At 43.8% G+C, this 27021-nt stretch overlaps 1 protein-coding gene across 1 annotated transcript in view; it reads left to right on the top strand.

Annotated features, from left to right (window-relative positions):
* Positions 1-27021, top strand: part of UBAP2 (ubiquitin associated protein 2) — a 597209-nt gene that overhangs the window by 298292 nt on the left and 271896 nt on the right. Inside the window, 2 exon segments of the mRNA XM_029581175.1 lie at positions 4259-4326; positions 17713-17899. Of these exon segments, the coding sequence (XP_029437035.1) occupies positions 4259-4326; positions 17713-17899 (255 nt within the window).

Genomic DNA, 27021 nt, shown 5'->3' with positions numbered 1-27021 from the left:
GGGGGACCTTGCGTGGACGCATGGATAGCAGCAGGCTGAGCAAGTTTTCCATGCCAGGCTCCATCGGATGATGTCACCCACATGTGAGGACTAATATCCTGCTGTCCTAGGAGAACACCTGTTACAGGTAAGCAACTGTGCTCTCTTTATCATGGAGATGGAGAGTATTCCAACTATCAGGAACCCTCAGTTATTGAGTTAAAAAAAACCAATCAATATCTGTGTTAGCCTGCGACTTCTTGGGGGACTTGGTAGATCAACAGTCCTCCTGAGAGTTATCCATGATGTTAAAATTACCTCCCAGAATAAAAACATACCCCTCCCAGCACAATAATTTGCCACCAGAGAAGTGAAAAATTGGTGGGAGTAGCGGTTAGGAGCTTACACGTTAACGAGAACAATTTTCTTACCATACAAGGAACCCGCTAGAAAAAGAAACCTGCCCTCAGGATCAGAAACCTGTTTCTCAAGCATAAACGGAATGGCCTTGTGAAATAATACAGCAACCCCTCTCTACCTAGTGGAGGAGGAGGAGAAAAAACACTGCCCCACCCAATCTCTCCGTAATTTAGCATGTTCTTCATCGTCCAAATTGGTTTTTTTTAAAACAAGAAACACAACTATGGATGCCCCCTGCTTCTTGAGATCTGTTAAGATTTTCTTTTGCTTGATTGGTGAATGAAGTCCATCTACATTAAGAGAACATAATAAGACCGTAGTCATCGGAAAAGGAAGTTCTAGAACCAAACAAGCGAAAGAAAAAAAAAGAGAACAGAGGCGAGCCCCTCAGCCCAGGCTCCCTCCTATATAACAAACGTTGGCCTGGCCAAATGTAATTAATGAGAGAAGACAAGCTTTAACAGAGTTGAGAAAATACAATACTCATCTGATGCATAGTGTATCCAAATAGACAAGCAGCCTTGGCAAACCATCCATACACACAATCATTCACACTCACACGCCAAAACACAAAATGCCCAGTCATCCCCCCCCCCCCCCCAGACCAAACCCCTCTCAAATTCCATAGTAAACCCTATTAAACTCTGAATCCTTGTAGAAACCACCCCACAAAAGCCCAATGCTGAGTTCCTGCTCTCCGCGTTGAACCAGCAGTGTCGCCCCCCACAATTCTCCTGGGATCGCCACGATGAAAAATGGAAAAGGAAAAAACCTCCGCTATAATTGCAAGAGAGACAAAAAAAGAACTGCCTCCGCTCCCTTGATAACGAAAGTAAGCAGCCATTTAAGACCAGACAGCCTACAGATTTAACTGAAATTGTATCCACTATGGGTTAGGATCAGACCACTATGGTGGCACATTCAAAAGGTATAAAGAAAAGAATCTGCAATCCGGTGCAGGCTACCAGTTCAAATAGTATCAGAGCCGTTGTCCATGCACTGAGAAGGCATAACACAGCCAGCATCACTAGTTGGCCGCTCCCAGCCCAGAAAGCCATCTGGTCACAAACGCTAGGCCCAGAAAAATCAACACGTCAATTTATAGATGTGCTGGAAACTGCAGAGAGAATTGCACTCCATGCTGGAATAGCTGAGTACAATAGGGCAAAAATATACACCGGGGCTGCCTGCACCCTCACAGAAAAGTCCGGGAAAAGAAGTAGCTTAGAGGTGCCATGTTTTAGGTCTGAAGTTTTACAAAAGGCAGCCAATATCTTGGCTTTATCAGTGTAATTTAGGTATTTCACTATCACTTGCCTTGGTCTGTTGTCATCTGGCTCTCCTGCACTGAGATGATGCGCACACTCGATAAGGTTCCGGGTGAGATTATTGACCATAGTGCTAAGAGAGATGAGGCGATCTTCCTGGTCTCTCACTTCTCAGCCAGAGAAGTATGATAGCTGTACACCTTGTTGGCAATTCCTTGAAAAGACTTGAACCTTTTGGAGGTGATCTGTAATCGCTGCCGACACTGTGCAGGGTTAGTCTTTCAGTACAGCTTCCGTTAGGCCTTCCATGGTTCAGGGTCGGGCGCCATTTTGTCCTCCTGGGCCCACCATGCGATCTGTGCCTCTGCGTGATCTGATTGCCAACAATGTAGATATTCAACTGCTAGGAACAGCCAACAACAGGTGCAGCCAGATAAGCAGTAGTAAATGCTCAAAATTGAGGTAGTGGCTATGGTAAAAAAAAAACAAAAAAAAAAAAAACCCAAAAGCAAACAAACAAAAAACTGCAGAAAGATATATAAAAGCGGGCGATCCTGAGGGAACAGGGTTAAGGAGTGTCTGCTCAGCTCGGCTTCTTAGCTACACTCCTGTCTGATTTTTATTTTTCTAATCAGTTGATCCCAGTCTCTTTTCCCCTTTATCGGTCTTTTTTAAATTCCTTTTTCAGGGTCTTTTTTTATTCTTTCTTCACCTCCTGTCTTCTTTCCTTCCTCCATACACACAGGCTTTCTTACATGTGTGCTCTCACACACAAGCTTTCTCTCATACAGGATCCTATTCTTGCATGCTCTCTCACATGAAGGCTTTCGCTCTCACATGCAAGCACCTATTCCCATGCACACATGCAAACTCTCTCTACATGCTCTCATTCACACTCAGGCTCCTTCTCCCATACATACATAGGCTCACATTCATATGCTCTTACACGTATGTTCCTAATCCCACAGGCTTACACACTCACATGCTGTCTCACACACAGGCTCCCATTCCCCCTCAGACCCACACAGGCTCTCACTCTTACATGCTCTTTCATACACAGACACACAGGTTCCCACTGCCATACAAAGATATGCACCCAGGCTCTCACTCTCACATGCAAGCTGCCATTTTCTCATACACACGCACACAGGCTTTTAGTCTCACACATGCAGACTCTCGTTCCCCCCCATAGAGACACATTATTTTACATAGCTTCATATTACCACACAAACACACAAGCTCTCACATGCTCTTTCTCACATGCAGGCTCACACTGCCACACACCCATACACTCCCTCGCACCCACGCAAGGCTCTCACTCCCACTTGCTCTCTCTCACATACACATACAGGCTCTCCCATCCACATCCTCTCTCATGCACACACACACACAGACGCTTTAAGGCAGGCTCCCATTCTCATCCCCCCTAAGCAGGCCCCCATTCACAAACACACACACATCCCCAGATCGATTACCATTTACACTACACACACCCGCACACCCAGGCAGGCTACCATTCATACACACACACACATCAAACCCAAGCAGATTCCCTTTCACTCACATACCACAAAGACCCAGGCAGGCTCTCCATCAGGTCCAGAAGACCACCTGCGGCTGAGAAGAAGAGCAGCCCTGGGAGCCCATCGGCAGCTGAGAAGAGGAAGGAACCTGTTTTCCCACTGCTCCTCGTGTGCCTGCCCCGCGCTATTCAAAAATCATGGGGCTAGCACTTTCTCTATGCTGATGTTATAATGCACAAGATCAGCATAGAGTATGTACTGGCTGCACATGGTTTGAAGGTCAGCTCACTTAAATGGGAGAACGGGCCTGCTCCCCTTCTTGGCCGCCGACAGCCTCCCAGGTCTTTTCTTTCTTTGGCCGCCAGCAAAATTGGGTCAACTGGCATCCTCGTGGACCTTTTCCTCTTCTCAGCCGCTGGTGAGTTGGGGTCCGCCAGTGGCCTCCTAGGCCTCCCTCTTCTCGGCGCCGCTCTCCTGAATGTGCATGCAGTTGGTGGTGCACAGCACACCCAGTTTTAAAGTTGGTGGTGCCTGTGCACCACTGAGCACTTGGGACACTAAGCCCATGCCTTTCAGATACATTTCAGTTGTATCAATGCCTTAGATACATTTACAGTCTTGGTAAAATAGCTGAGGTATTTTTTTGCATTTTGGTGATTCCATGCTTTATTCCTCTCTGGACTATTTTGGCAATTTTTGCTTAACAGATGTCATTCTACAGCGGAATATTTTGGTTACTGAATTTATTCCCAGATAAACCTGTTGTGTAGATGCCACTGCTCTTATTCTATCTCTTGTTCCTTGGAAAGGTAATGCCACATGAGCCTGAGGAATCCAAAGCCAAAGGCCTGATTTTTATTTTGTCTCTTAGCTCCAGCTTTGCTCACCCCAATGACTCTTGCATATAGGGCTTGAGGCTCCTTGGACGTTCCAATTCCCTCTTCCTTTTGTTTTTGCAAAAGAGCTACTGCTCTGTTGGCGGTAGCATGCTTTAAACAGGAGCTTTAACAAAATTTTGATGGTTTGCTATAATGTTGCTGCCTAAAATGTTCATATATTTTCTTTTAGCTCTCTGAAACAAAAGTCTTCACTTCCTCTTCAGTTCCTGTTGAGAATCATATCACTCCTGGACAGAGGTAAGGCTTGTGCTCATATGCACTCCCTCTGTCGTAATGAAATTCCAGATCCTTTGCAGTGTTTCCAGAGTTCTTTTCCTGTGTGCACTGAAAGGTTTTGTGTTTAAATTCTGTAAGCCCTACCTCTTTAATCTTGGTAACTACCATATTGGGAAAAATGACAAACACTGGTATTTGACTGGGTGATGTAGGCTATGGTTTAATTTGACATCCTTGCCCATCTGAAACGGATGAAATTTGTGATGCAAATTCGTGGCAATTGTTAACCAATGAATGCTAGGATAACATCTTAAATTTAAAAACTTATTTTTGAAATTGGTACATCTTTGTGAATTTATTGCTCAGGAACTGTGGTGCAGTGACCATTTATATGATTCTGTACTAACCTGCAAATATGAGTTCAGGTGTTCTACTGTAAATACATGTCAGTAAGAAGAAATTCTGTGCTGACCTGTTAGAGGGACATGACTCTCAAATGAGTGAAATAATATTAGGTTAGTTCAATTTACTGTATGTTTAATTTCCATCTTTTTTACAAACTATTATTTCTGTATAAACAAGTAGATTAATTAGCCACACAAACGGGTGATGTCATGTGCTGGCACTGATGCAGAACATTTCCTAGAGAATATTGTAAAACCTTAAAGGCTTTCCACAGGCATACACTAAATTTTCCCATCCAGCCACTATCGCGCAGAGTCCCCTCAGTTCTTTCTTGTCTGTGGACAACATCAAGGTCAGTTGTTCAGGCAGCAAAATTATAGGAGTGGCATCACGTACCCCCTTCCCAGCTGCCTCACTTCGAGTATGCAAGCAAACTAACCACTAAAATTTAATGAGAAGCTGGCGAGGTTCCCACACTTCACCAGGGGGAATCCAGCCCATAAATATGACAGGGCCTGTCTCTGGAGAGCCCAAGAAGAAAGGAAAGGACCTGAGAATGTGTGAGTGTGTATGTGAGAGAGAGCGCCTATGGGAGTGAGTGAGGGGAGGTTGTGTTTGTGAGTGAAGGAGAGAGGGGGATGAATGTAAGAGCCTGTGATGGGGAGTGGGGGGGTATGCGAGGAGGAGAGAGAGAAGGTGTGTGCTTGAGCACGTATGTGGAAACTGTGTGTGAGTGCGAGAGCATGTTCCTGTGACTGTCTCGGGCAGAGAGGAGAAAGTTTGAGTAACAGCCTCCTGCCTCTCCCCCTGCTATTCCATGACAGGCTTAGGCCATCTGGAAATCAAAGGTTCCTGGGTATGGAAAGTGGAGAACTTTTTTTTATATCCTTCATTTTTTTAATGTATTTTTTTAAATGTATCTTAGGCAGTGCACAGAATCAATATGCATAACCAATATTAAATGAACAAAGGAAACAAAACAAACTTCCTCAGCCTGATTAAAAAGCTGTAAATACAAATTAGAAGGCAAACACTTTTACAAGTCTATTAACTAGGTGCATAAGCTAGCTCATGAAGACAGACCTATAAAAATGCCAGTCATAAAAAACCAAAATGATTTTGCCATTTTTTTTAAAGGTCTTATGATAGTCTGTCAACTGCAGTTCTTGCGGTGAAGTATTCTGGAGAGTTGGTGCGACAATCGAAAAAGCATGCTCCCTTGTATCAGCGAGTCTGGCATGGCACACTGATGATATGTCTAGTAAGACTCTTTGAGAGGAGTGTAATGATCTCCCAGGATTGTATATCCGGAATAAGGCATTAGTCTAAGGTGCAAATCTAGCACCAGAAGTTTGTCAGTACAACATAGAAACATAAAAATGATGGCAGAAAAGGACCAAATGATCCATCCAGTCTGCCCAGCAATATTCTTAAGGTAGTAACTGCCACTCTGTGCAGGTTATTCCTATGTTTCTCTTGAGGCTAGTAACTGCTGCTCTGTGCAGTTATCCCCAAATCTTATGATAAGAGCATAAAAATTGCAACTAGCAACATTTTTTACTGGATGCTGAGCTTTCTTAAAAATTCAGACAGTGCTGCTTGATGTGCTTTACTTATGGACTTGGACATCAAAGCTTATTGGTTAAGGTTAGTTATCTCTATGCCTTCTGCTAAAGGTAGTAACTGCCATACCAGCAAGTTACCATCATGCACGCTTTTTCATTTCCTTTAGGACTTGGCCGTAGAAGCAGTCCTGTGCTTTTTCCTTATGTCTGCATATCAGTATCCCAGATCATAGAAGTCGGGGTCCTTGATTCTCGTCTGAATTCAATTCCTCTTTGCCCCCCTGCCGTCTAAGCGGGTAGCAATGTTGCAGTTGTATTGAAAGTATCAAGGCATATTGATTAAGGGTATAATCTTCATGCCTTCTGCTAAGGGTAGTATCCACTGCACCAGAAAGTTAAACCCCCCCCCCCCCCCCCCCCGGCTTTTCTTATTTCATCCTCTAGCCTTTAAATATCCACAATGTTTATTCCATGCCCTTTTGAATTTCTGTTTTCATCTTCATCACCTTCTCTAGAAGGGCATTGCAGGCATCCACTACTCTCTCCATGAAGAAATATTTCCTGACAGTTCTAAGTCATCCCCTTGGAATTTCATTTCGTGAATCCTAGTTCTATTGTTTTCTTTCCAATGGAAAAGGTTCAGATTTTGTGCATCATTAAAACCTTTTAGGTATCAAGGTTTGTATCATATCTCCTCTGCACTTCCTCTCTTCCAGGGTATACATATTCAGATCTTTCAGCCTCTCTTTATAGATCTTTAGATACAGAACCTACATCATTTTGGTCCCTCTTCTTGAACTGCCTCCATACCATGTCTATCCTTTTTGAGATACGGGCTCCAGAACTGAACAAAGTACTCCAGGTGAGGCTTCACCAAGGCCCTGTATATAAGGGCATCATCACCTCCTTTTTATTACTGGTTATTCCTCTCTATGCAGCCCAGCATTTTTCTGGCTTTAGCTATTGTTTTGTCTCATTGCTTCTCCATCTTTGGATCACCAGACACTTTTACCTAAAGATCCCTCTCTTGGTCCATCCACATCAGTCTTTCACCCCCATCACATAACAGTTCCTTTGGATTACTGCACCCCAGATGCATCACTCTGCACTTTTTGGAATTGAATCCCAGTTGCCAAATCTTTGACCACTCTTCAAGATTTCTTAAATCATAAATCATTTTTCATTTGCTTTATTCCTTCAGGCATGTCCACTCTTTTACAGATCTTAGTATCATTTGCAAATCGACAAACTTAATTTTCTGTTCCTTCTGCATTGTGTTAAAAGAGATGTGAGATGAAATATTGCAGTCAGATATCAGCCATGCAGCTGCATTCTGCAGTAACTGGAGTACTTTGGTAGTGAGAGGCAAACCAAGATAAGTCACATTGTAATAATTGATGGTTGGGAAAATCATGGCTTGCACCATTGTATGAAAATCTGTAGGATCCAACATTGACTTAATACAATGTAATACATTTAGGGCCAGATTTTAAAAAGCATTTACATGCGTAAATCTGGGTTTTACGCATGTAAATGCACTTTACTCGAGTAAGTGGGCTTTTGAAAATTGCTACAATATATGCCATTGAATCGTCCATAGGATTTATTCGCATAAGTGCACTTTACGTGAGTAAATGGCTTTTGAAAATTGCTACAATAGTAGTTACATTTATGCGCGTAACTCCTTTGAAAATTACCCCCTTAGTTTATAAAGGCTGGCTTTAACCACCACCTTGATTTTAAGACTCAAAGTTTAATATCAATCAGCATCCCCAGAATTTTGAAGTAAGGGAGAATTTTGATCTCAGCATCTCTGATCTTTACAGTAAGTGGTATAGCAGTTGTCTCCCTTCGGTCTTAGCCACGTTTAATGCTAGTTTAGTGAGTGAGCCAACTCTTTATGGGAAGATATCCACAGTGATAGGGTAGTAATCTCATGCCATCATTTAGAGCCAGGGATATAAAACTGTAAAGCATCAGCATACAGACAGAAGCCTTCATAGAAGCCAGCTTGCAGATAGGAGCCAAATAGATGCTAAATAATGCTGAAAGAGCTTACCCCTGTGGAATTCCCATCTGAACAGGATACCACTCTGAAGAAATATCACCGATAACTTGTTGCATTCTCCATAGAGGTATGATTGAAACCATTTCAAGACTAAGCCTGAGATCCTGTTCTCTCCTGAGACAGTAAAGAAGGATCCTATGATCAGTTATTATAAATGCAGAAGTGATATCTGGCATGACCAAGATGTAACTATGACTGCTATCTAAGCCTCGCCTTAATGAATCAAGGACAGAGCAGAAGAATTTGTCTTATAGACTTTCTAAAGCTGAATTGAAATTGATGCAAAATATGATGCTCATCCACAAAATCTGAAAGCTACTTCAGCAAAGCAGATTAAACTATTTTAGTCACAAATGGCAGTGAGGATACTGGCTGTAATTAGCCAAATCTGTTGGCTCTAAATTTGGTTTCTTCAAGAGGGGTCAAATTGCTTCCTTTTTCAGGTAGTATAGCATGTAGCCCGCTGACAAAAGTTAGAGCAGCTAAAAATGGAGAGATTGTATCCTTTACCGCCCTACGAGTAGAGGAACTACAAGTGATTAAGGGACAGAGAACATAGGGCCTTCTGCTCACACCATACGGAAAACCTTCTCCACTTCAGTCCATATGACTTTCTAGTGGATGGTTTTCTAGATGCCACCGGTAACACACATCCTTTGGGAGATTGAGCGGTTGCTGAATTAACCTCTTAACATGCAGGCTGTGAGCAACAGGGCCTGGAGGTTGGAATGCCACAACGTGCCTCGATCTTGGGTGATGAGATCTAGGGAAGTCCCCAGACTGATCGGTCTTCAGATAGACAGTTCCCATAGGAGTGGAAACCAGACTTGTCTTGGCAAATAAGGGGCTATTAGGATCATAATCCCCTTCTCCTTGTGAAGCTTCGGGAGTCTTTCCTACTAAGAGAATTGGAGGATACGCGTACAGAAAACCCTTGACCCAATGACAGGCAAGGGCGCCTGAGGCTGGTTTGCTGTCTGACCTGTACAGGGAGCAGAATAGAGGTGCCTTCCTGTTGCAAGGGGATGCGAATAGATCTATTTCTGGGCTCCCCCAGAGGCAGAATAACTGATTCGCTATCCCCTGGTCCAGGGACCACTCGTGGTGTCTGAAGGCTTGACTCAGTCTGTCTGCTATCATGTTCTCCCTCCCAGCCAGGTACATGGGACAAGGCCTACAACCATATCTGGACCACTTCATGAGGAGGTATGATCCCGTGTCTCCCTGCTTGTTGTCAATCACATAGCTACCTGATTGTCTGTTTGGATCAGGACAACTTTGTTGGACAGCCAATCTCTGAAAGCTCATAATACGTACCTGATTGCCTGTAGCTCCAGGAAGTTGATTTGACAAGAGTGTTCCTGAGCAGACTAGAGGCCCTGGGTGCTGAGAACATCTACATGAGTTCTCCTACCCAAATTGTCTGTGGTTAGGACAATTTGGGTAGGGGAACTTCAAAAGGCGAACTCCTGTTCCAGATTTGAAAGTAACTGCCACCACGTCAATGATTCCCAGAGAGATGGGGCGACTCGGATGCAATCCTGGAGGTTCTGACTGACTTGGCGCCACTGTGACCTCAAGGACCATTGGGCTCTGCGCAAGTGTAAATGTGCCAAGGGGGGATGACATGAACGGTTGCGGCCATGTGGCCCAACAGCCTCAACGTGCCAGGCTGACACCTGTTGGTTCTGCTGAATCTCTGCTGCAATGGTCATCAAGTTGATGGACCTTAGACGAGGCAAAAAAGCCTTGGGCCTGAGCTGTGTCTAGCAGGGCTGCTATGAACTCCAATTGAAGTGATTGGCTGAGATGGGACTTTGGGTATTTGAGAATGAATTCTAGTGACTCTAACACCTGAATGGTCAAGCACATGGACCTGGCGGCCCCTACCTGAGATGTGCTCTTTATAAGCAGTCGTCCAGATAAGGGAAAACATGAACCTCCAGCCTGCGGAGGTGCACCACCACCCCCAGAGCCAAGCATTTTGTGAAGACTCGGTCTAACATTAGCCCAGATGGTAACACCCAGTACTGGAAGTGTTGTTTTCCCACCACAAAGCTGAAATACTTCTTGTGACCAGGGAAGATCTTGATGTGAGTGTGTGCATCCTTTAGATTGAGGGAGCGTAGCCAGTCCCCTTTTTGTAAAAGGTGGATCAAGGTGTCCAGGCAAACCATCTTGAACTTTTTTTTTTTAAACTTGTTCAAGCACTTAGGTCTAGGATAGGACAAAGTCCTTCTGTTCTCTTTGTAATCAGGAAATACTTGGAGTAGAATCCCCACCCTTTTTGCCTGGTGGTATGGGCTCAACCGCCTTGGCCATTAAGAGGGAGGAGAGCTCCACTAGCAGTACCTCCTGATGTGTTACCAGCCCTCAAAACGGGCACAAAGGGCAATTTGGCAGGGCACCCATTAGGTTCAGTTGCTACCCTTGATGGATGATGGAGAGAACCCACTAGCCCGAGGTTATACTGGGCCACTGGTTCACAAAGAACTGCAGCCTGCCTCCGACTGGAGTGTCCAATGTCCCGGGTACAGGCGACTGGCCTGTGCTTCCTGTGACCCAGTCAAAACCCCATCCCTGGAAATTGACTGATATGCCAGCTGGGGCTTGGGGGCTCTCTGCTGCCTGGGGCGGCTGCAGGAGCCCTGATGGTGTTGATGGGCGTGAGGGGGCGGAGGAAAGTATTTTCTTTGGTGAAAGAGAGAATTCCTTTGTCCTTGTCTCTCCGGCCTCCTAGAAGAGGAGGATGGGTCTGGAGTGCTGGCAGAGGGTTGTTGGAGGGTTTCATGGTGGTCCCAGAGTTGCACCACTGCTTCTCACTTTATTTCCGAAGAGAGTCTCCTTAGTATTTATTCTGTTTTATTTCACTTTATATATTTATTGCTCCGTTCACCCCTTCTTTATTTTCCTACTCCAAGTTAAGGCTTCCTTGTTATAATGTAACTGTATGCTCCGTATCTCTTGTTGATTGGTTAATTTTATATTCTGCTTAGTTCATTGTAAACCGAGTTGATTTGATTTGTATCAAGAAAGTCGGTATATAAAAGCCTTAATAAATAAATAAATAAATAAATAAATAGTACACGGCACATTGGCGAGTCGTTTCTGTACCTTCAGTCAGAGATCCGAGGCCTTCAGCTGTGCCATTCTGCGGGCTCTGATTCCTGCTGCAGAGACACTTGATGCCATCTCAAAAACATCTTAGGTCGCTCGGACCTTATGTTCGCTGCACTTCAGGCCCTTATGCACCAGCGACATAAAGGTGTCTTGCTGCTGTTGAGGCAGCTGCTCGGCCATCTCCTGCACCTGCTTCCAGATGTCCATGAGAACTGGCTCGTATAGAGCTGGTAGACAGCAATGCAGGCAATAAGCATGGCACCTTGAAGCACTTTCCTCCCAAAAGCATCCATTGCTCTGTGGTCCTTCCCTGGTGGCGCAGAGGAATGAGTTTGAGAATGCTTGGCCCTCTTGAGAGTGGATTCGACCACCACTGACTGGTGGAGCAGCTGATGCTTATCGAATTCAGAAGCCTTCTGAATGAGGTAGACCCCGTCCACCTTCTTATTAATGGGAGGCATTGTTGAAGGTATGCTCTAATATCCTCAGCAGCAGCTCCATAAGGATCTCATGTACTGGGACCACCATGATCTCCTTAGGAGGCTCCATGAATTGGAGGATCTCAAGCATTTTGTGCCTTCATCCTCCTCTGTTAACAACTGAAACGGGATGCTTCTACCATCACCCTCACAAACCCTGCGAAGGGACAATCCAGTGGGAGCACTGAGAGAAGAGGATCACCTTGCTGGTGGCTGAAAGGAATCAGTAAGTTTTTGCTTGGGACATTGTATTTTTTAAAAGCATTGGGGCAAAGTTAATTATTTGGGAATATTATTTAGTGTGTCTGTGCTTTTAATAAACAGAAGTTAGACTGTTTGTATTTTTAAATAGTCAGTAAGGCAGCTAGTAAGCAGTAGTTAGTGTGTTTATTTTGAATAGTCTGTAAGGTAGCTGGGAAGCAGAAGTTAGTGTTTGTATATTAAAAAAAAAAATAGCCAGAAGCTAGAAATAAGCTAGGAGCAGTGTATACCTAAGTAAAAAGGTTGAAAAGTTCAGTTCAGTTACTCACCTTGGAAAGGTGTTGAGAACACTGAGAGGAGAGGATCACCTTGCTGGTGGCTAAAAGGAATCAGTAAGTTTTTGCTTGGGACATTCTTTTTAAAAAGTATTGGGGCAAAGTTAACTATTTGGGAATATTATTTAGCGTGTTTGTGTGTTTGTGCCTTTAATAGTCAGAAAGGCAGTGTGAATAAACAAGTTAGACTGTTTGTATTTTTAAATAGTCAATAAGGCAGCAGTAGGTAGGCAGTGAATAAACAAGTTAGACTGTTTGTATTTTTAGTCAGTCAATAAGGTAGCAGTAGGTAGTGTGTTTATTTTTTAAAGTCTGCAGAACTGAGTGTTCTCCAGACTTTTAAAGAACTGAGTGTTTGTATTTAATACTGAGTGTTTGTATTGAAGAAAAAAAAAAACCCACAAAAAAAACAACCCAAAAAGTAGCCAGAAGCTAGAAATAAGCTAGGAGCAGTGTATACCTAAGTAAAAAAGTTGAATAGTTCAGCTCAGTTATTCACCTTGGAAAGGTGTTGAGGTAGTGTGATTGGGTTTGAATAGGGACCAACATTTGTTAATCAAGAGAGCAGTGAGTCACTCAGGCTGACTAACTGAAGTTAGACTGTTTGTATTTCCCAACCCTCCCACCCACCCCTAGCTCATCCCTTAATTTATAGGCAGGTGCCACTTTCACAAAAAAAAAAAAAAATCAACAAAAACTTTATTGAGAATTTGATCAGACCCCGGTAGGCCACTACCAGACACATAGTGAATTCACTAATACATTTAAAGGACATTAGACACATTCCTATTCCCATAGCAACCTAAAACTTAACTGGGAACTGAGCAAAATTGAGATGAAGGCAGCAGTCCAGCAGCAAGAGGGGGGCTTCCCAGTCTTTTGCATCGTGTCACATGTATGATTTTTTACCACCGGTGAGAAGTTGTACATGTGCATGCAATGCAAAGAGCTCCTTTCTCTCAGAGAACGAGTCCGATCTCTGGAGGCTAGAGTGGCAGACCTGGAGGAGCTGAGGCAGACAGAGAGGTATATAGATGACTACTTCAGGGACATAGTAGTCAAGTCCCAACTTCAGACTGGCAGCCCTGCTGCTGCCTTGGAGGAAGAAGGTCTCATGATGGGAGAGCACCAACCAGGTGCAGCAGGAAAGGATCCTGTAGCAAGGACCTGCTCTCCAGGTGATGCATTGTCCTTTCGCACCGAGGATATCTCCCCAAGGCCTACTGCCCAGGAGGGAAGGGTTAGGTCGGCCGTAATAGTTGGTGATTCGATTATTAGGAATGTAGATAGCTGGGTGGCTGGTGGGCGTGAGGATCGCCTGGTAACATGCCTACCTGGTGCGAAGGTGGCGGACATCACGCGTCACCTAGATAGGATTTTAGACAGTGCTGGGGAGGAGCCAGCTGTCATGGTACATGTGGGCACCAACGACATAAGAAAATGTGGGAGGGAGGTTCTGGAAGCCAAATTTAGGCTCTTACGGTAGGTAGAAAGCTTAAATCCAGAACCTCCAGGGTAGCATTCTCTGAAATGCTCCCTGTTCCACACGCAGGTCACCAGAGGCAGGCAGAGCTCCGGAGTCTCAATGTGTGGATGAGATGATGGTGCAAGGAAGAGGGATTCAGTTTTGTTAGGAACTGGGGAACCTTTTGGGGAAGGGGGACTCTCTTCCGAAGGGATGGGCTCCACCTTAACCAGGGTGGAACCAGACTGCTGGCGCTAACCTTTAAAAAGGAGATAGAACAGCTTTTAAACTAGAACAAAGGGGAAAGCCGACAGTCGCTCAGCAGCGCATGGTTCGGAGAGAGTTATCTTTAAAGGATACTAATGATGCAATAGAATTAGGGCATCCCGACAGTGAGGTTCCAATAATTAGAAAAGTAGTCCAAGTGCCTGTAACTAAAAACTCACCTGAGCTAAAAAAATTCTAACTTATCCCTATCAATTAAAAAGCAGAATGAAAATACAAACAAAAAACAAACTTTGAAATGTTTGTATGCTAATGTCAGAAGTCTAAGTAGTCTTTGATCTGAAAGATTTAATTATAATGATGGTCCCTCCCGATGCAGCAATAGCGAAACACGGGACCGTGTCGGGGGACTTATACAAATGACTCTTTGATTCATGTGGAGTTGCCGATTATAAATTATATATTGTGCAAAAAATTACAATTAAATTGCATTTTTGAATACTGGTGGATCTTCAAAGTTGTATTCTTGCACCATTGACTGTTGGTACTTGCTGATGTGCAAGGTTTGCTTCGTGGTTTGGATGGTTTGAAGACTTCAATTACCCCAATATTGACTGGGTAAATGTATCATCGGGTCACGCTAGAGAGACAACTTTCCTGGATGGAATAAATGATAGCTTTATGGAGCAATTGGTTCAGGAACCGACGAGAGAGGGAGCAATTTTAGATCTAATTCTCAGTGGAGCACAGGACTTGGTGAGAGAGGTAATGGTGGTGGGGCCGCATGGCAATAATGATCATAATATGATCAAATTTGTTTTAATGACTGGAAGAGGAACAGTGTGCAGATCCAAGGCTTTCGTGCTAAACTTTCAAAAGGGAAACTTTGATAAAATGAGAAAACTTGTTAGAAAAAAACTGAAAGGAGCAGATACAAAAGTAAAAAATGTCCAGGAGGCGTGGTCATTGTTAAAAAAAAAAAAAAAACCATTCTAGAAGCACAGTCCAGATGTATTCCACACATTAAGAAAGTGGAAAGAAGGCAAAACGATTACCGGCATGGTTAAAAGGGGAGGTGAAAGAAGCTATTTTAGCCTAAAGATCTTCATTCAAAAATTGGAAGAAGGATCCAACAGAAGAAAATAAGATAAAGCATAAATGTTGGCAAGTTAAATGTAAGACATTGATAAGACAGGCTAAGAGAGAATTTGAAAAGAAGTTGGCTGTAGAGGCAAAAACTCACAGTAAAAACTTTTTAAAATATATCCGAAGCAGAAAGCCTGTGAGGGAGTCAGTTGGACCGTTAGATGATCGAGGGGTTAAAGGGGCACTTAAAGAAGATAAGGCTATCGCGAAAAGATTAAATTATTTCTTTGCTTCGGTGTTTACTGAAGAGGATGTTGGGGAGGTACCCGTAATGGAGAAGGTTTTCATGGGTAATGATTCAGATGGACTGAATCAAATCACGGTGAACCTAGAAGATGTGGTAGGCCTGATTGACAAACTGAAGAGTAGTAAATCACCTGGACCGGATGGTACACACCCCAGAGTTCTGAAGGAACTAAAAAATGAAATTTCAGACCTATTAGTAAAAATTTGTAACTTATCATTAAAATCATCCATTGTACCTGAAGACTGGAGGATAGCAAATGTAACCCCAATATTTAAAAAGGGCTCCAGGGGCGATCCGGGAAACTACAGACCGGTTAGCTTGACTTCAGTGGCAGGAAAAATAGTGGAAAGTGTTCTAAACATCAAAATCACAGAACATATAGAAAGACATGGTTTAATGGAACAAAGTCAGCATGGCTTTACCCAGGGCAAGTCTTGCCTCACAAATCTGCTTCACTTTTTTGAAGGAGTTAATAAACATGTGGATAAAGGTGAACCGGTAGATATAGTATACTTGGATTTTCAGAAGACGTTTGACAAAGTTCCTCATGAGAGGCTTCTAGGAAAAGTAAAAAGTCATGGGATAGGTGGCGATGTCCTGTCATGGATTGCAAACTGGCTAAAAGACAGGAAACAGAGAGTAGGATTAAATGGACAATTTTCTCAGTGGAAGGACCCTTACTTTTCAATATATTTATAAATGATCTGGAAAGAATTACAACGAGTGAGATTATCAAATTTGCAGATGACACAAAATTGTTCAGAGTAGTTAAATCACAAGCAGATTGTGATAAATTGCAGGAAGACCTTGTGAGACTGGAAAATTGGGCATCCAAATGGCAGATGAAATTTAATGTGGATAAGTGCAAGGTAATGCATACAGGGAAAAATAACCCATGCTATAATTACACAATGTTGGGTTCCATATTAGGTGCTACAACCCAAGAAAGAGATCTAGGCGTCATAGTGGATAACACATTGAAATCGTCGGTTCAGTGTGCTGCGGCAGTCAAAAAAGCAAACAGAATGTTGGGAATTATTAGAAAGGGAATGGTGAATAAAACAGAAAATGTAATAATGCCTCTGTATCGCTCCATGGTGAGACCGCACCTTGAATACTGTGTACAATTCTGGTCGCCGCATCTCAAAAAAGATATAATTTGCGATGGAGAAGGTACAGAGAAGGGCTACCAAAATGATAAGGAGAATGGAACAGCTCCCCTATGAGGAAAGACTAAAGAGGTTTGGACTTTTCAGCTTGGAGAAGATACGGCTGAGGGTGGGGGGGGGGGGTGATATGATAGAGGTGTTTAAACTCATGAAAGGTCTAGAACGGGTAGATGTGAATCAGTTATTTAGTCTTTTAGATAATAGAAAGACTAGGGGGCACTCCATGAAGTTAGCAAGTAGCGCATTTAAGCCTAATCAGAGAAAGTTCTTTTTCACTCAACACACAATTAAACTCTGGAATTTGTTGCCAGAGGATGTGGTTAGTGCAGTTAGTGTAGCTGTGTTTAAAAAAGGATTGGATAAGTTCTTGGAGGAGAAGTCCATTACCTGCTATTAATTAAGTTGACTTAGAAAATAGCCACTGCTATCACTAGCAACAGTGGCATGGAATAGACTTAGTTTTTGGGTACTTGCAGGTTCTTATGGCCTGGTTTGGCCTCTGTTGGAAACAGGATGCTGGGCTTGATGGACCCTTGGTCTGACCCAGTATGGCATGTTCTTATAGCTGTTGCAGACTACTAAGAAATCTATTCTCAGGTGCATTCTAAGGCATTTATCATTAAGACTACAACTATTAGGGCCTAGACCTGCATGCCTACTTCCCATCCATGTTAACCTTGGGCCCCCCAAAAATTCAGTTCTGGTTACGCCACCGCTGTACAGTTGGAAAAGAGAACGTTACTGGTTTTAGCCTGCTAAGCTTTTGGGTCACTGAGGATGAAATACTGCTTTGTCAACAAAATGACTCTGGCTCTGTTTTCTAACAGTAAGATTTTAAAATGCTCTGGTTGCTAGAGTACCTCTTAGTGAGGCTTCATTGCTGCTTTGCTGCATTGTAATTTTTCCAGGGACACTTTTATTTTCTAGTAATACTATTGATTTCTCTTGTACTTCCATTTATTTATCTTTTTTTTTTCTTTAGCATTGATCTTGTAGCATTGCTTCAGAAATCACCATCAAGTCCTGAAATGGAATCCAGCACGTTTGAATCTCCCCAACAGCAGAACTTTGGCCAGGCTCTTGTCTTCACAAATTCCCAGCACAGCTCTCAGATGACATCTGGAAGTGGGAACTCTAGTACGGTCAACTCGTATTCTCCTCCCAATCTGGTAAGCTTACAGTTCAAGCTAAGTAATAACAGATTCTTCAACCAGCAAAATGAAACTATGGGATTGATTAGACTGTAAATAGTTGAGAAAAATCGAGCATCATGATTTGTAAGAATATCATGCAAGAGTGCATCAAAATCCTTTAATGTGCAATCCATGCAACAGAGGGCACCAGCCAATGGGAGTCAGCTGTAACTGATCACTATATTTTTAGTTGATTATGCAATCAGAAAATTTTAAAGCTGAAGAACTTCAGATAACTTCATTGACTTCTGTTTCTCTTTTTAAAATGAAGAAATGACACAGCAACAGTTGGTTGGGGGAAAAAATAATGTAGTTGTGTGTTGGCAATAAAATGTTTCTCAAAGAGAGTTAAGCGAAAAACTATATAAAATGTCAATCCAACTCCTCCGTTTCAACGTTTATTGGCTGAACACAACAAATGCACTGTATCTTGAGGACTTCTTTGTATCTTATGCACCTCAAAGACAGCATCACAAACACAAATCAGCATTAAAACAATATATCCCCTTTTATCCCTCCCCCCCTCACCTCTGCAACACAATACGAGTAACACATTATCCTTTGAACATACACTGTTTTCTGATAAACCTATCAGGTACGTATGTGGTAACTGTAGTATTCATAGAGCTCAAAGTGGGCCTACAAAATGAGATTATCAGCAACCCATCCTGCAAAGCCCCATCCTAAAACTAGTAAGTAACTGCCCCTATTTAATAAACCCTTCCCATCACAATTCCTGAACTCCTTTAGACTAACTTTTATGATTGCAACCTAGAAGCAATCACCCTTCCCTATTAAGAATTAAACTTCTAACTCTAGGTACCAAAGTTTGAACATATTTTTCCCAGATAGCTAGAAATAAATGTGGCACTTGAAGGAACTGGTAGAGGTCATGTTCTCCGTCTGCATCATATCATGTAATAAATTATGCTACTGCCAAAAGGAAAGCGCTGTGTCCCCCCTCCAATTTAAGAGTATGAGCTTCTTACCCAGAATGTGTGCCTTTTGGACAAATTGTCCCTCCCTGTATTTTAAAAAGAAAAGAAGGAAATTGTTCAAATAAAAGCGCTTCATATGTGACCAGAATCATATAGCCAGTCACATCCAATACATAATTACTGATTTCTGACCAGAACAGCTGGTCAAAACCAAAAGACATGCGAGAGCGTACCTGCTGCCACATTACAGCACATAAAGAGTGCCGTATTGGAGATGCCTACTTTATGCATTTGAACTTGGGAAATAAATGCTCTCCTCAAAAACTTGTATTGTAATTATTGAAGGACAAGAAGGATACTAGTCCTCACATATGGATGACATCATTGATGGAGCCCTATTGCGGAAAACTTTCTGTCAAAGTTTCTAGAAACCTTTGACTGGCCCTGTGAGGCCACTGAGCATGCCCAGTATGCCATGATATTCTCTGCCACAGGGGTCTCTCTTCAGTCTTTGTTTTTCCGTGCTGCTGTAGGCATCGCGGAGCAGGAGCCTTGTGAGAATTTCTCCGTGTTTTGCTGACTAAAAGTAATATTTTCTCATATATATTCTCCCACATAGGATCTCTCTCTCAGGTTTCCACTGGCTGGTGAGTAATCTTGTCTCGTTTTTACTCTCTGAGTAAAAATTTTTTTCTCTCACACTTCCTTCTCATCGACGGCTGTCGACATTAAAATGGCTACAGGATTTAAAAAGTGTCCCATCTGTAATCAGACAATGTCCATTACAGACCCATACCTCAAGTGTGTTCTATGTTTGGGGGAAAAACATGTCACAACCTGCACTAAATGTGCAGAAATGACTCCAAAGGGACGAAAAGCCCGCCAAGAGAAGATGGAGCATCTATTCCATCTGCAACTTTTGCCATCTCCCTCTACCTCGACTAATCTTCTCTGGCTGGAGTTTCAAAAAGAATAATTTTGAAAAAACGTCGTCCGGAAGGGTCGGGGGACCATCCATTGCTGACGTCATCGATAGCATCGACGAAGTCAGTGATGGAACACCGCTCAAAACACCGACATCGACATACATCGACGCCTACGGAGCTTCTTTCCCCGGAGGAACCGACCGCGAAAAGGCCAAGGACTCAGGAAACACCGGTACCTTTGATGCCGGGGCCTTTACCCCATGAAGACATACCAGTAGTCGAACCTCCACAGGGCCCTGTGGAGATTCCTTTGACACCTATACCGCCACCGCATACAGCTGCTCTGCCTGCACCAGTTGTTACACAGGAATTGTCAGATTTTATCAGACAAGCGGTTCTTCAGGCCTTAAAAGAACAGGCGTAGATTCCGGCGCCTTTGCCGGTGCCTTCACCAATGCCGGTGATTACACCGAAGTCGGTGCCCGCACCGATACCGGTGACTGCACAGATGCCGACAACACCGTAGATGCTGATGTCGACACCGCTACCCAAGTCGATGCCGAGACGACCATCGATGCCAGCGGCGATTCCGTCTATACCAGACTCGATGCCGATTTTACCTGGGGCTCCAGGACATCCTGAACTTGCGCTGTACCAACTTCTCATGAAAAGATTCGATGAAGTAGTCGGTGCTCTTCCATCTATACCACAAGAAGAGGTTCCGGGATAGATTCCCTTCGATGACACGCAACCAGGTCCATCAGGAGTTCCTCGTCCACCAAGATCCTTGCCCATATCTCCTCATCAAGATGATCAGTATGATACTTGGGATGAGGGACATACAGACACTTCCTCTGAAGACTTTGTCGGATCCTTCACCACCAGACCAAAGGAAAAAATCTCCACCGGAGGATTTATCATTTACAAATTTTGTCCAGGATGTGGCGGATACCGTTCCCTTCACATTGGTGACAGAGGAGTATTCCAGGCAACAAACATTGGAGGTTCTCCAATTTGTGGATCCTCCAAAACAAGTAGTAGCCAACTGTTGAATGAGAGAATAGTGAACTATCTACAGTCGGGAGAATTGCTGGACCAGAGGCAGCATGGATTCACCATTGGAAGATCCTGTCAGACAAATCTGATTGACTTTTTTGACTGGGTAACCAAGGAATTGGATCGAGGAAGAGCACTCGATGTCATCTACTTGGATTTCGGCAAAGCTTTTGACAAGGTCCCGCACAGGAGACTGGTGAATAAAATGAGAAGCTTGGGAGTGAGTGCCGAGGTGGTGGCCTGGATTGCAAACTGGTTGACGGACAGAAGACAATGTGTGATGGTAAATGGAACTCTCTCTGAAGAGAGAGCGGTTTTAAGCGTTGTACCGCAAGGATCAGTGCTAGGACCGGTCCTTTTCAATATCTTTGTGAGCGACATTGCGGAAGGGATAGAAGGTAAGGTTTGTCTTTTTGCGGATGACACTAAAATCTGCAACAGTGGACACGCCGGAAGGAGTGGCGAGAATGAGACGGGATTTAAGGAAGCTGGAAGAGTGGTTGAAGATATGGCAGCTGAGATTCAATGCCAAGAAGTGCAGAGTCATGCATATGGGGAGTGGAAATCCGAATGAACTGTATTCAATGGGGGGGAGAAAGGCTGCTATGCACGGAGCAGGAGAGAGACCTTGGGGTGATGGTGTCTAATGATCTGAAGTCATCGAAACAATGTGACAAGGTGATAGTTAAGCCAGAAGAATGCTGGGCTGCATAGAGAGAGGAATATCAAGTAAGAAAAGGGAAGTGATTATCCCCTTGTACAGGTCCTTGGTGAGGCCTCACCTGGAGTACTGTGTTCAGTTCTGGAGACCGTATCTCCAAAGAGACAGAGACAAGATGGAGGCGGTCTAGAGAAGGGCGACCAAAAAGGTGGAAGGTCTTCATCGAATGACTTATGAGGAGAGATTGAAGAATCTAAATATGTACACCCTGGAGGAAAGGAGGAGCAGAGGTGATATGATACAGACTTTCAGATACTTGAAAGGTTTTAATGCTCCAAAGACAACGACAAACCTTTTTCCGTAGGAAAGCTCCAGAGAGGAAGACTCAGAACCAATGTCAGGAAGTATTTCTTCACGGAGAGGGTGGTGGATGCCTGGAATGCCCTTCCGGAGGAAGTGGTGAAGACCAGAACTGTGAAGGACTTCAAAGGGGTGTGGGATAAACACTGTGAATCCATAAAGTCAAGAGGACGTTAATGAAGAGTGGGTGGCTCGCCAGAATGACGGCTACTGCCTGGAGATAATACCCTTATTCAATAAACATACACACGGTTACTGCGACTCCAACATCGCTCTAAGCTTCAACGGCAAGAGGAAATGTGGAAAAAAGGATTTGCACTCACAAAGCGGGGAGTAGCTGGCTTGTTACGGCGGTTACTTCCCCAAACCAAATAAGCCTGATACTTCACTTTCAATGTATATCCAGCATAGCTCTCTGCTTCAACGGCAGGGGAGAAGAAAAACTGATACTTCACGCATATCCAGCATAGCTCTCTGCTTCAACGGCAGGGGAGAAGAAAAACTGATACTTCACGCATATCCAGCATAGCTCTCTGCTTCAACGGCAGGGGAGAAGAAAAACTGATATTTCACGCATATCCAGCATAGCTCTCTGCTTCAACGGCAGGGGAGAAGAAAAACTGATACTTCACGCATATCCAGCATAGCTCTCTGCTTCAACAGCAGGGGAGAAGAAAAACAACCAATAAGGGCTGAATAACATAGTCTGGGTAAAACAAATAAGCATGGGTGTAGCTTGCTTATTGCGGCGGTTACTACCCCTAACTAATCAAGCTTGATATTTCACTTGGATGCAGCTCCATCACTGCTCTCTACATTAATGGTGGGGGTGGAAGGGAAATAGAACCAAAGGTTACTAAGAGCCAAGAGAAACAGATAAGTATGAGAAAAAAGAAGTGTGAAGCTTGCTGGGCAGACTGGATGGGCCGTTTGGTCTTCTTCTGCCGTCATTTCTATGTTTCTATCAAGTCCTCCTGGACTTACAGCATCGACTTTGGGAGCACCCATGCTCAGTACCTGCTGTTAATAAAAGAATGGACACTACTTATTTGGTTCAGTCTGTTCCTGGCAACCAAAAGTCACAGCTTCCACACCAATCAGTGGTTGTGGAATCAGCGCAAAAGAAATAAAAAAGAATAAGGCCGCATTCCTCCACTCCCCCAGGAAAAGATCATAGATTCTTAGATTCTCTGGGAAGAAAGATTTACCAAGGAGCCATGTTAAATACCAGGATTTCATCTTATCAATTATACATGACTCAGTATCAAAGAAATCTGTGGAAACTGATGCAAGACTTTACCCCACATCATTACTACAACAATATCAGGAAGCAGCCCAAGCAATTATTCACAAAGGACTTGAAGCTGGCAAGCATGAAGTCCAAGCTGCTTATGACAGATTTGAAACAGCCTCCAGAGTAGTGGCTTCTGGGATGGGCATGGCTTAAAGCCTCGGACCTCAGGCCTGAAGTCCAAGAAAAATTAGTTGACTTACTATGTCTGGGTGATAACCTTTTTGGTTCGAAAGTGCAAGATGCCGTTGCACTTTTAAAAGAACATACAGAAACCCTGCGCCAACTTTCATCAATTCCACAGGATTCTGCTGCCCAGTCATCTCGTCAGCCTCCCAGAAAGGAACCTAGATGACCTTTCTATAGACAGAGGCGTTATTGCCCTCCAACATCACGAGGCAGAACTACTAGGCCGCAGCAAAGAGCTCAATCCAGACAGCCTAGGGCAGCTAGGCCTCAACCTCCACCACAGATGGGACCGGCTGCAGGCTTTTGAGGTTCTTCCCAGAGACCAAAGCCATCTCTCCAATCCTCATCCAGAGCTTCCGGTAAGAGGCCGAGTATCCTCCTTTTACAACCATTTGTTACAAATAACAACAGACCAATGGGTACTCGCAATAATATCTCGAGGTTACCAACTCAATTTCATCTCAATTCCAAGAGATTCTCCTCCGAGCCCTCTTCCTCTAACCGAAAATCACATAATCCAATTGCAAGTAGAATTATCCACTCTTCTGAGAGTCAGGGCTGTAGAGCCGGTGCCCCGGACTCAGCAGGGCAGAGGATTCTACTCCCGTTATTTCCTCATTCCAAAGAAAACAGGAGGCCTACGTCCCATCCTTGCCCTCAGAAAACTCAACAAATTTCTGAAGAAAGAAAAGTTCAGGATGGTTTCGCTAGGCACCATGCTTCCACTTCTTCAAACAGGAGACTGGCTTTGTTCTTTGGATCTACAAGACGCTTACGCTCACATTCCAATATTCCCTCCTCACCAAAAGTATCTGCGTTTCATGGTGGGTCATCAACATTTCCAGTACAGAGTACTACCATTCGGACTTGCCTCAGTTCCCAGAGTTTTCACAAAATGTCTGGCAGTAATAGCAGCATACTTGCACAATGAAAGTGTTCTCGTCTTCCCCTATCTAGAAGACTGGCTCATCAGAAGTCAATCTCAACAAGGAGCTCTGGATTCTCTCAGTCGAACAATTACTCTGCTTCAATCCATGGGCTTTCTCATCAATTATCAAAAGTCCCATCTCACTCCATCTCACCTGCTTCAATTCATAGGAGCAGAATTGAACACCATCCTCTCAAAAGCTTTTCTACCCAAGGATCGAGCAGAAACACTTTCCCTACTGGCAAACTCGATTCACTCAAGTCAACAAGCAACAGCTCATCAGTTTCTAACCTTACTAGGTCACATGGCCTTCGCAGTACATGTCACTCCTATGGCACGGCTCACCATGAGAGTAACCCAATGGACATTAAGATCACAATGGATCCAAGCCATTCAACCACTATATTCTCCAATTCAAGTAACCCACCAACTGCGTTCATCTCTACTTTGGTGGGCGAACAAGGATAACTTGCGCAAGGGTCTACCCTTCCAACAACCAGTCCCACAGATAACCTTAACTACAGATGCATCCACCAAAGGTTGGGGAGCTCACATCAACAATCTCCAAACCCAGGGTACTTGGACAAAACTCGAAGCAACATTTCAAATCAATTTCCTGGAACTTCGAGCTATATGTTATGCGCTGCATGCGTTCAAGGACTGCCTTATACACAAGACTGTTCTAATCCAAATGGACAGCACAGTAGCCATTTGGTACATCAACAAACAAGGAGGTACGGGCTCGTATCTCCTTTGTCAAGAAGCTGCACGGATTTGGGACTGGGCCCTTTTCACACTCACTGTTTTTACGGGCCACTTATCTGGCAGGCATTCACAACGTAGTGGCAGATCGACTCAGTCGCCAGTTCCAACCACACGAATGATCCCTGGATCCCTTAGTAGCAACCAGGATATTTCAACGTTGGGGGCAACCGACAATAGACCTCTTTGCGTCACACCTGAATCACAAAGTGGACAAATTCTGCGCTCTGCACAGACAGAAACACCAGCCAGCCAAGGACGCCTTTGCTCGCCCTTGGAACTCAGGCCTTCTATATGCGTATCCTCCAATACTGCTCATAACCAAAACTCTAGTGAAGCTACAACAGGGCAAAGGGTCCGTGATACTCATAGCCTCGTATTGGCCTCGACAAGTATGGTTTCCCATACTCCCTAGACCTCTCAATCAGAGATCCAATTCGCCTGGGTGTAGCTCCCACTCTCATAACTCAGGATCAGGGTCGGTTGCGCATCCCAACCTTCAATCCCTATCCCTGACAGCATGGATTTTGAAAGTTTGATCTTACAACCGCTCAATCTTTCAACCATTGTCTCTCAAGTGCTTATAGCTTCACGTAAACCTTCAACACGAAAGAACTATTCTTCGAAATGGAAAAGGTTCACTTTGTGGTGCATGCAAAAGAACATTGACACTTTCTCCTGCCCCAAAAATTCTCTATTAGACTACTTATGCCATCTTTCAGATTCTGGTCTCCAGACATCATCTGTAAGAGAACATTTAAGTGCAATCTCTGCTTACCATAAGATGGGAGATGCACCAATATCTATACATCCTCTTGTCAGTAGATTTATGAGAGGTTTAATTCACCTTATAGAAAAATAGAAACATAGAAACATAGAAATGACGGCAGAAGAAGACCAAATGGCCCATCCAGTCTGCCCAGCAAGCTTCACACACTTTTTTCTCTCATACTTATCTGTTTCTCTTAGCTCTTGGTTCTATTTCCTTTCCACCCCCACCATTAATGTAGAAAGCAGTGATGGAGCTGCATCCAAGTGAATATCTAGCTGATAAGTTAGGGGTAGTAGGGGTAGTAACCGCCGCAATAAGCAAGCTACACCCATGCTTATTTGTTTTACTCAGACTATGTTATACAGCCCTTATTGGTTGTTTATCTTCTCCCCTGCCGTTGAAGCAGGGAGCTATGCTGGATATGCTTGAGGTATCAGTTTATTCTTCTCCCATGCTGTTGAAGCAGAGAGCCATGCTGGATATGCATCGAAAGTGAAGTATCAGGCACATTTGGTTTGGGGTAGTAACCGCCGTAACAAGCCAGCTACTCCCCGCTTTGTGAGTGTGAACTCTTTTTTCTTCTCCCCTGCCATTGAAGCAGGGAGCTATGCTGGATATGCGTGAAGTATCAGTTTTTTCTTCTCCCCTGCCGTTGAAGCAGAGAACTATGCTGTATATGCATAGAAATAGAAGTAACAGGCTTATTTGGTTTGGGGTAGTAACCGCCGTAACAAGCCAGCTACTCCCTCCTTTGTGAGTGCAGATCCTTTATTCCACATTTCCTCTTGCTGTTGAAGCTAGAACGATGTTGGAGTCACAGTAAGCATGTGTACGTTTATTGAATAAGGGTATTGTCTCCAGGCAGTAGCCATCATTCTGGTGAGTCACCCACTCTTCATTGGCGGCCTCTTGACTTTATGGATCCACAGTGATTATCCCACGCCCCTTTGAAGTCCTTCACAGTTCTGGTCTTCACCACATCCTCCGGAAGGGCATTCCAGGCATCCACCACCCTCTCCGTGAAGAAATACTTCCTAACATTGGTTCTGAATCTTCCTCCCTGGAGCTTCAAATCGTGACCCCTGGTTCTGCTGATTTTTTTCCTACGGAAAAGGTTTGTCGTTGTCTTTGGATCATTAAAACCTTTCAAGTATCTGAAAGTCTGTATCATATCGCCTCTGCTCCTCCTTTCCTCCAGGGTGTACATATTTAGAT

The sequence above is a fragment of the Rhinatrema bivittatum genome, chromosome 1 (assembly GCF_901001135.1).
Source record: "Rhinatrema bivittatum chromosome 1, aRhiBiv1.1, whole genome shotgun sequence".
Taxonomy (NCBI): domain Eukaryota; kingdom Metazoa; phylum Chordata; class Amphibia; order Gymnophiona; family Rhinatrematidae; genus Rhinatrema; species Rhinatrema bivittatum.
The sequence above is the reverse complement of the archived record's forward strand: the minus strand, read 5'-3'. Positions and strand labels throughout refer to the sequence as shown.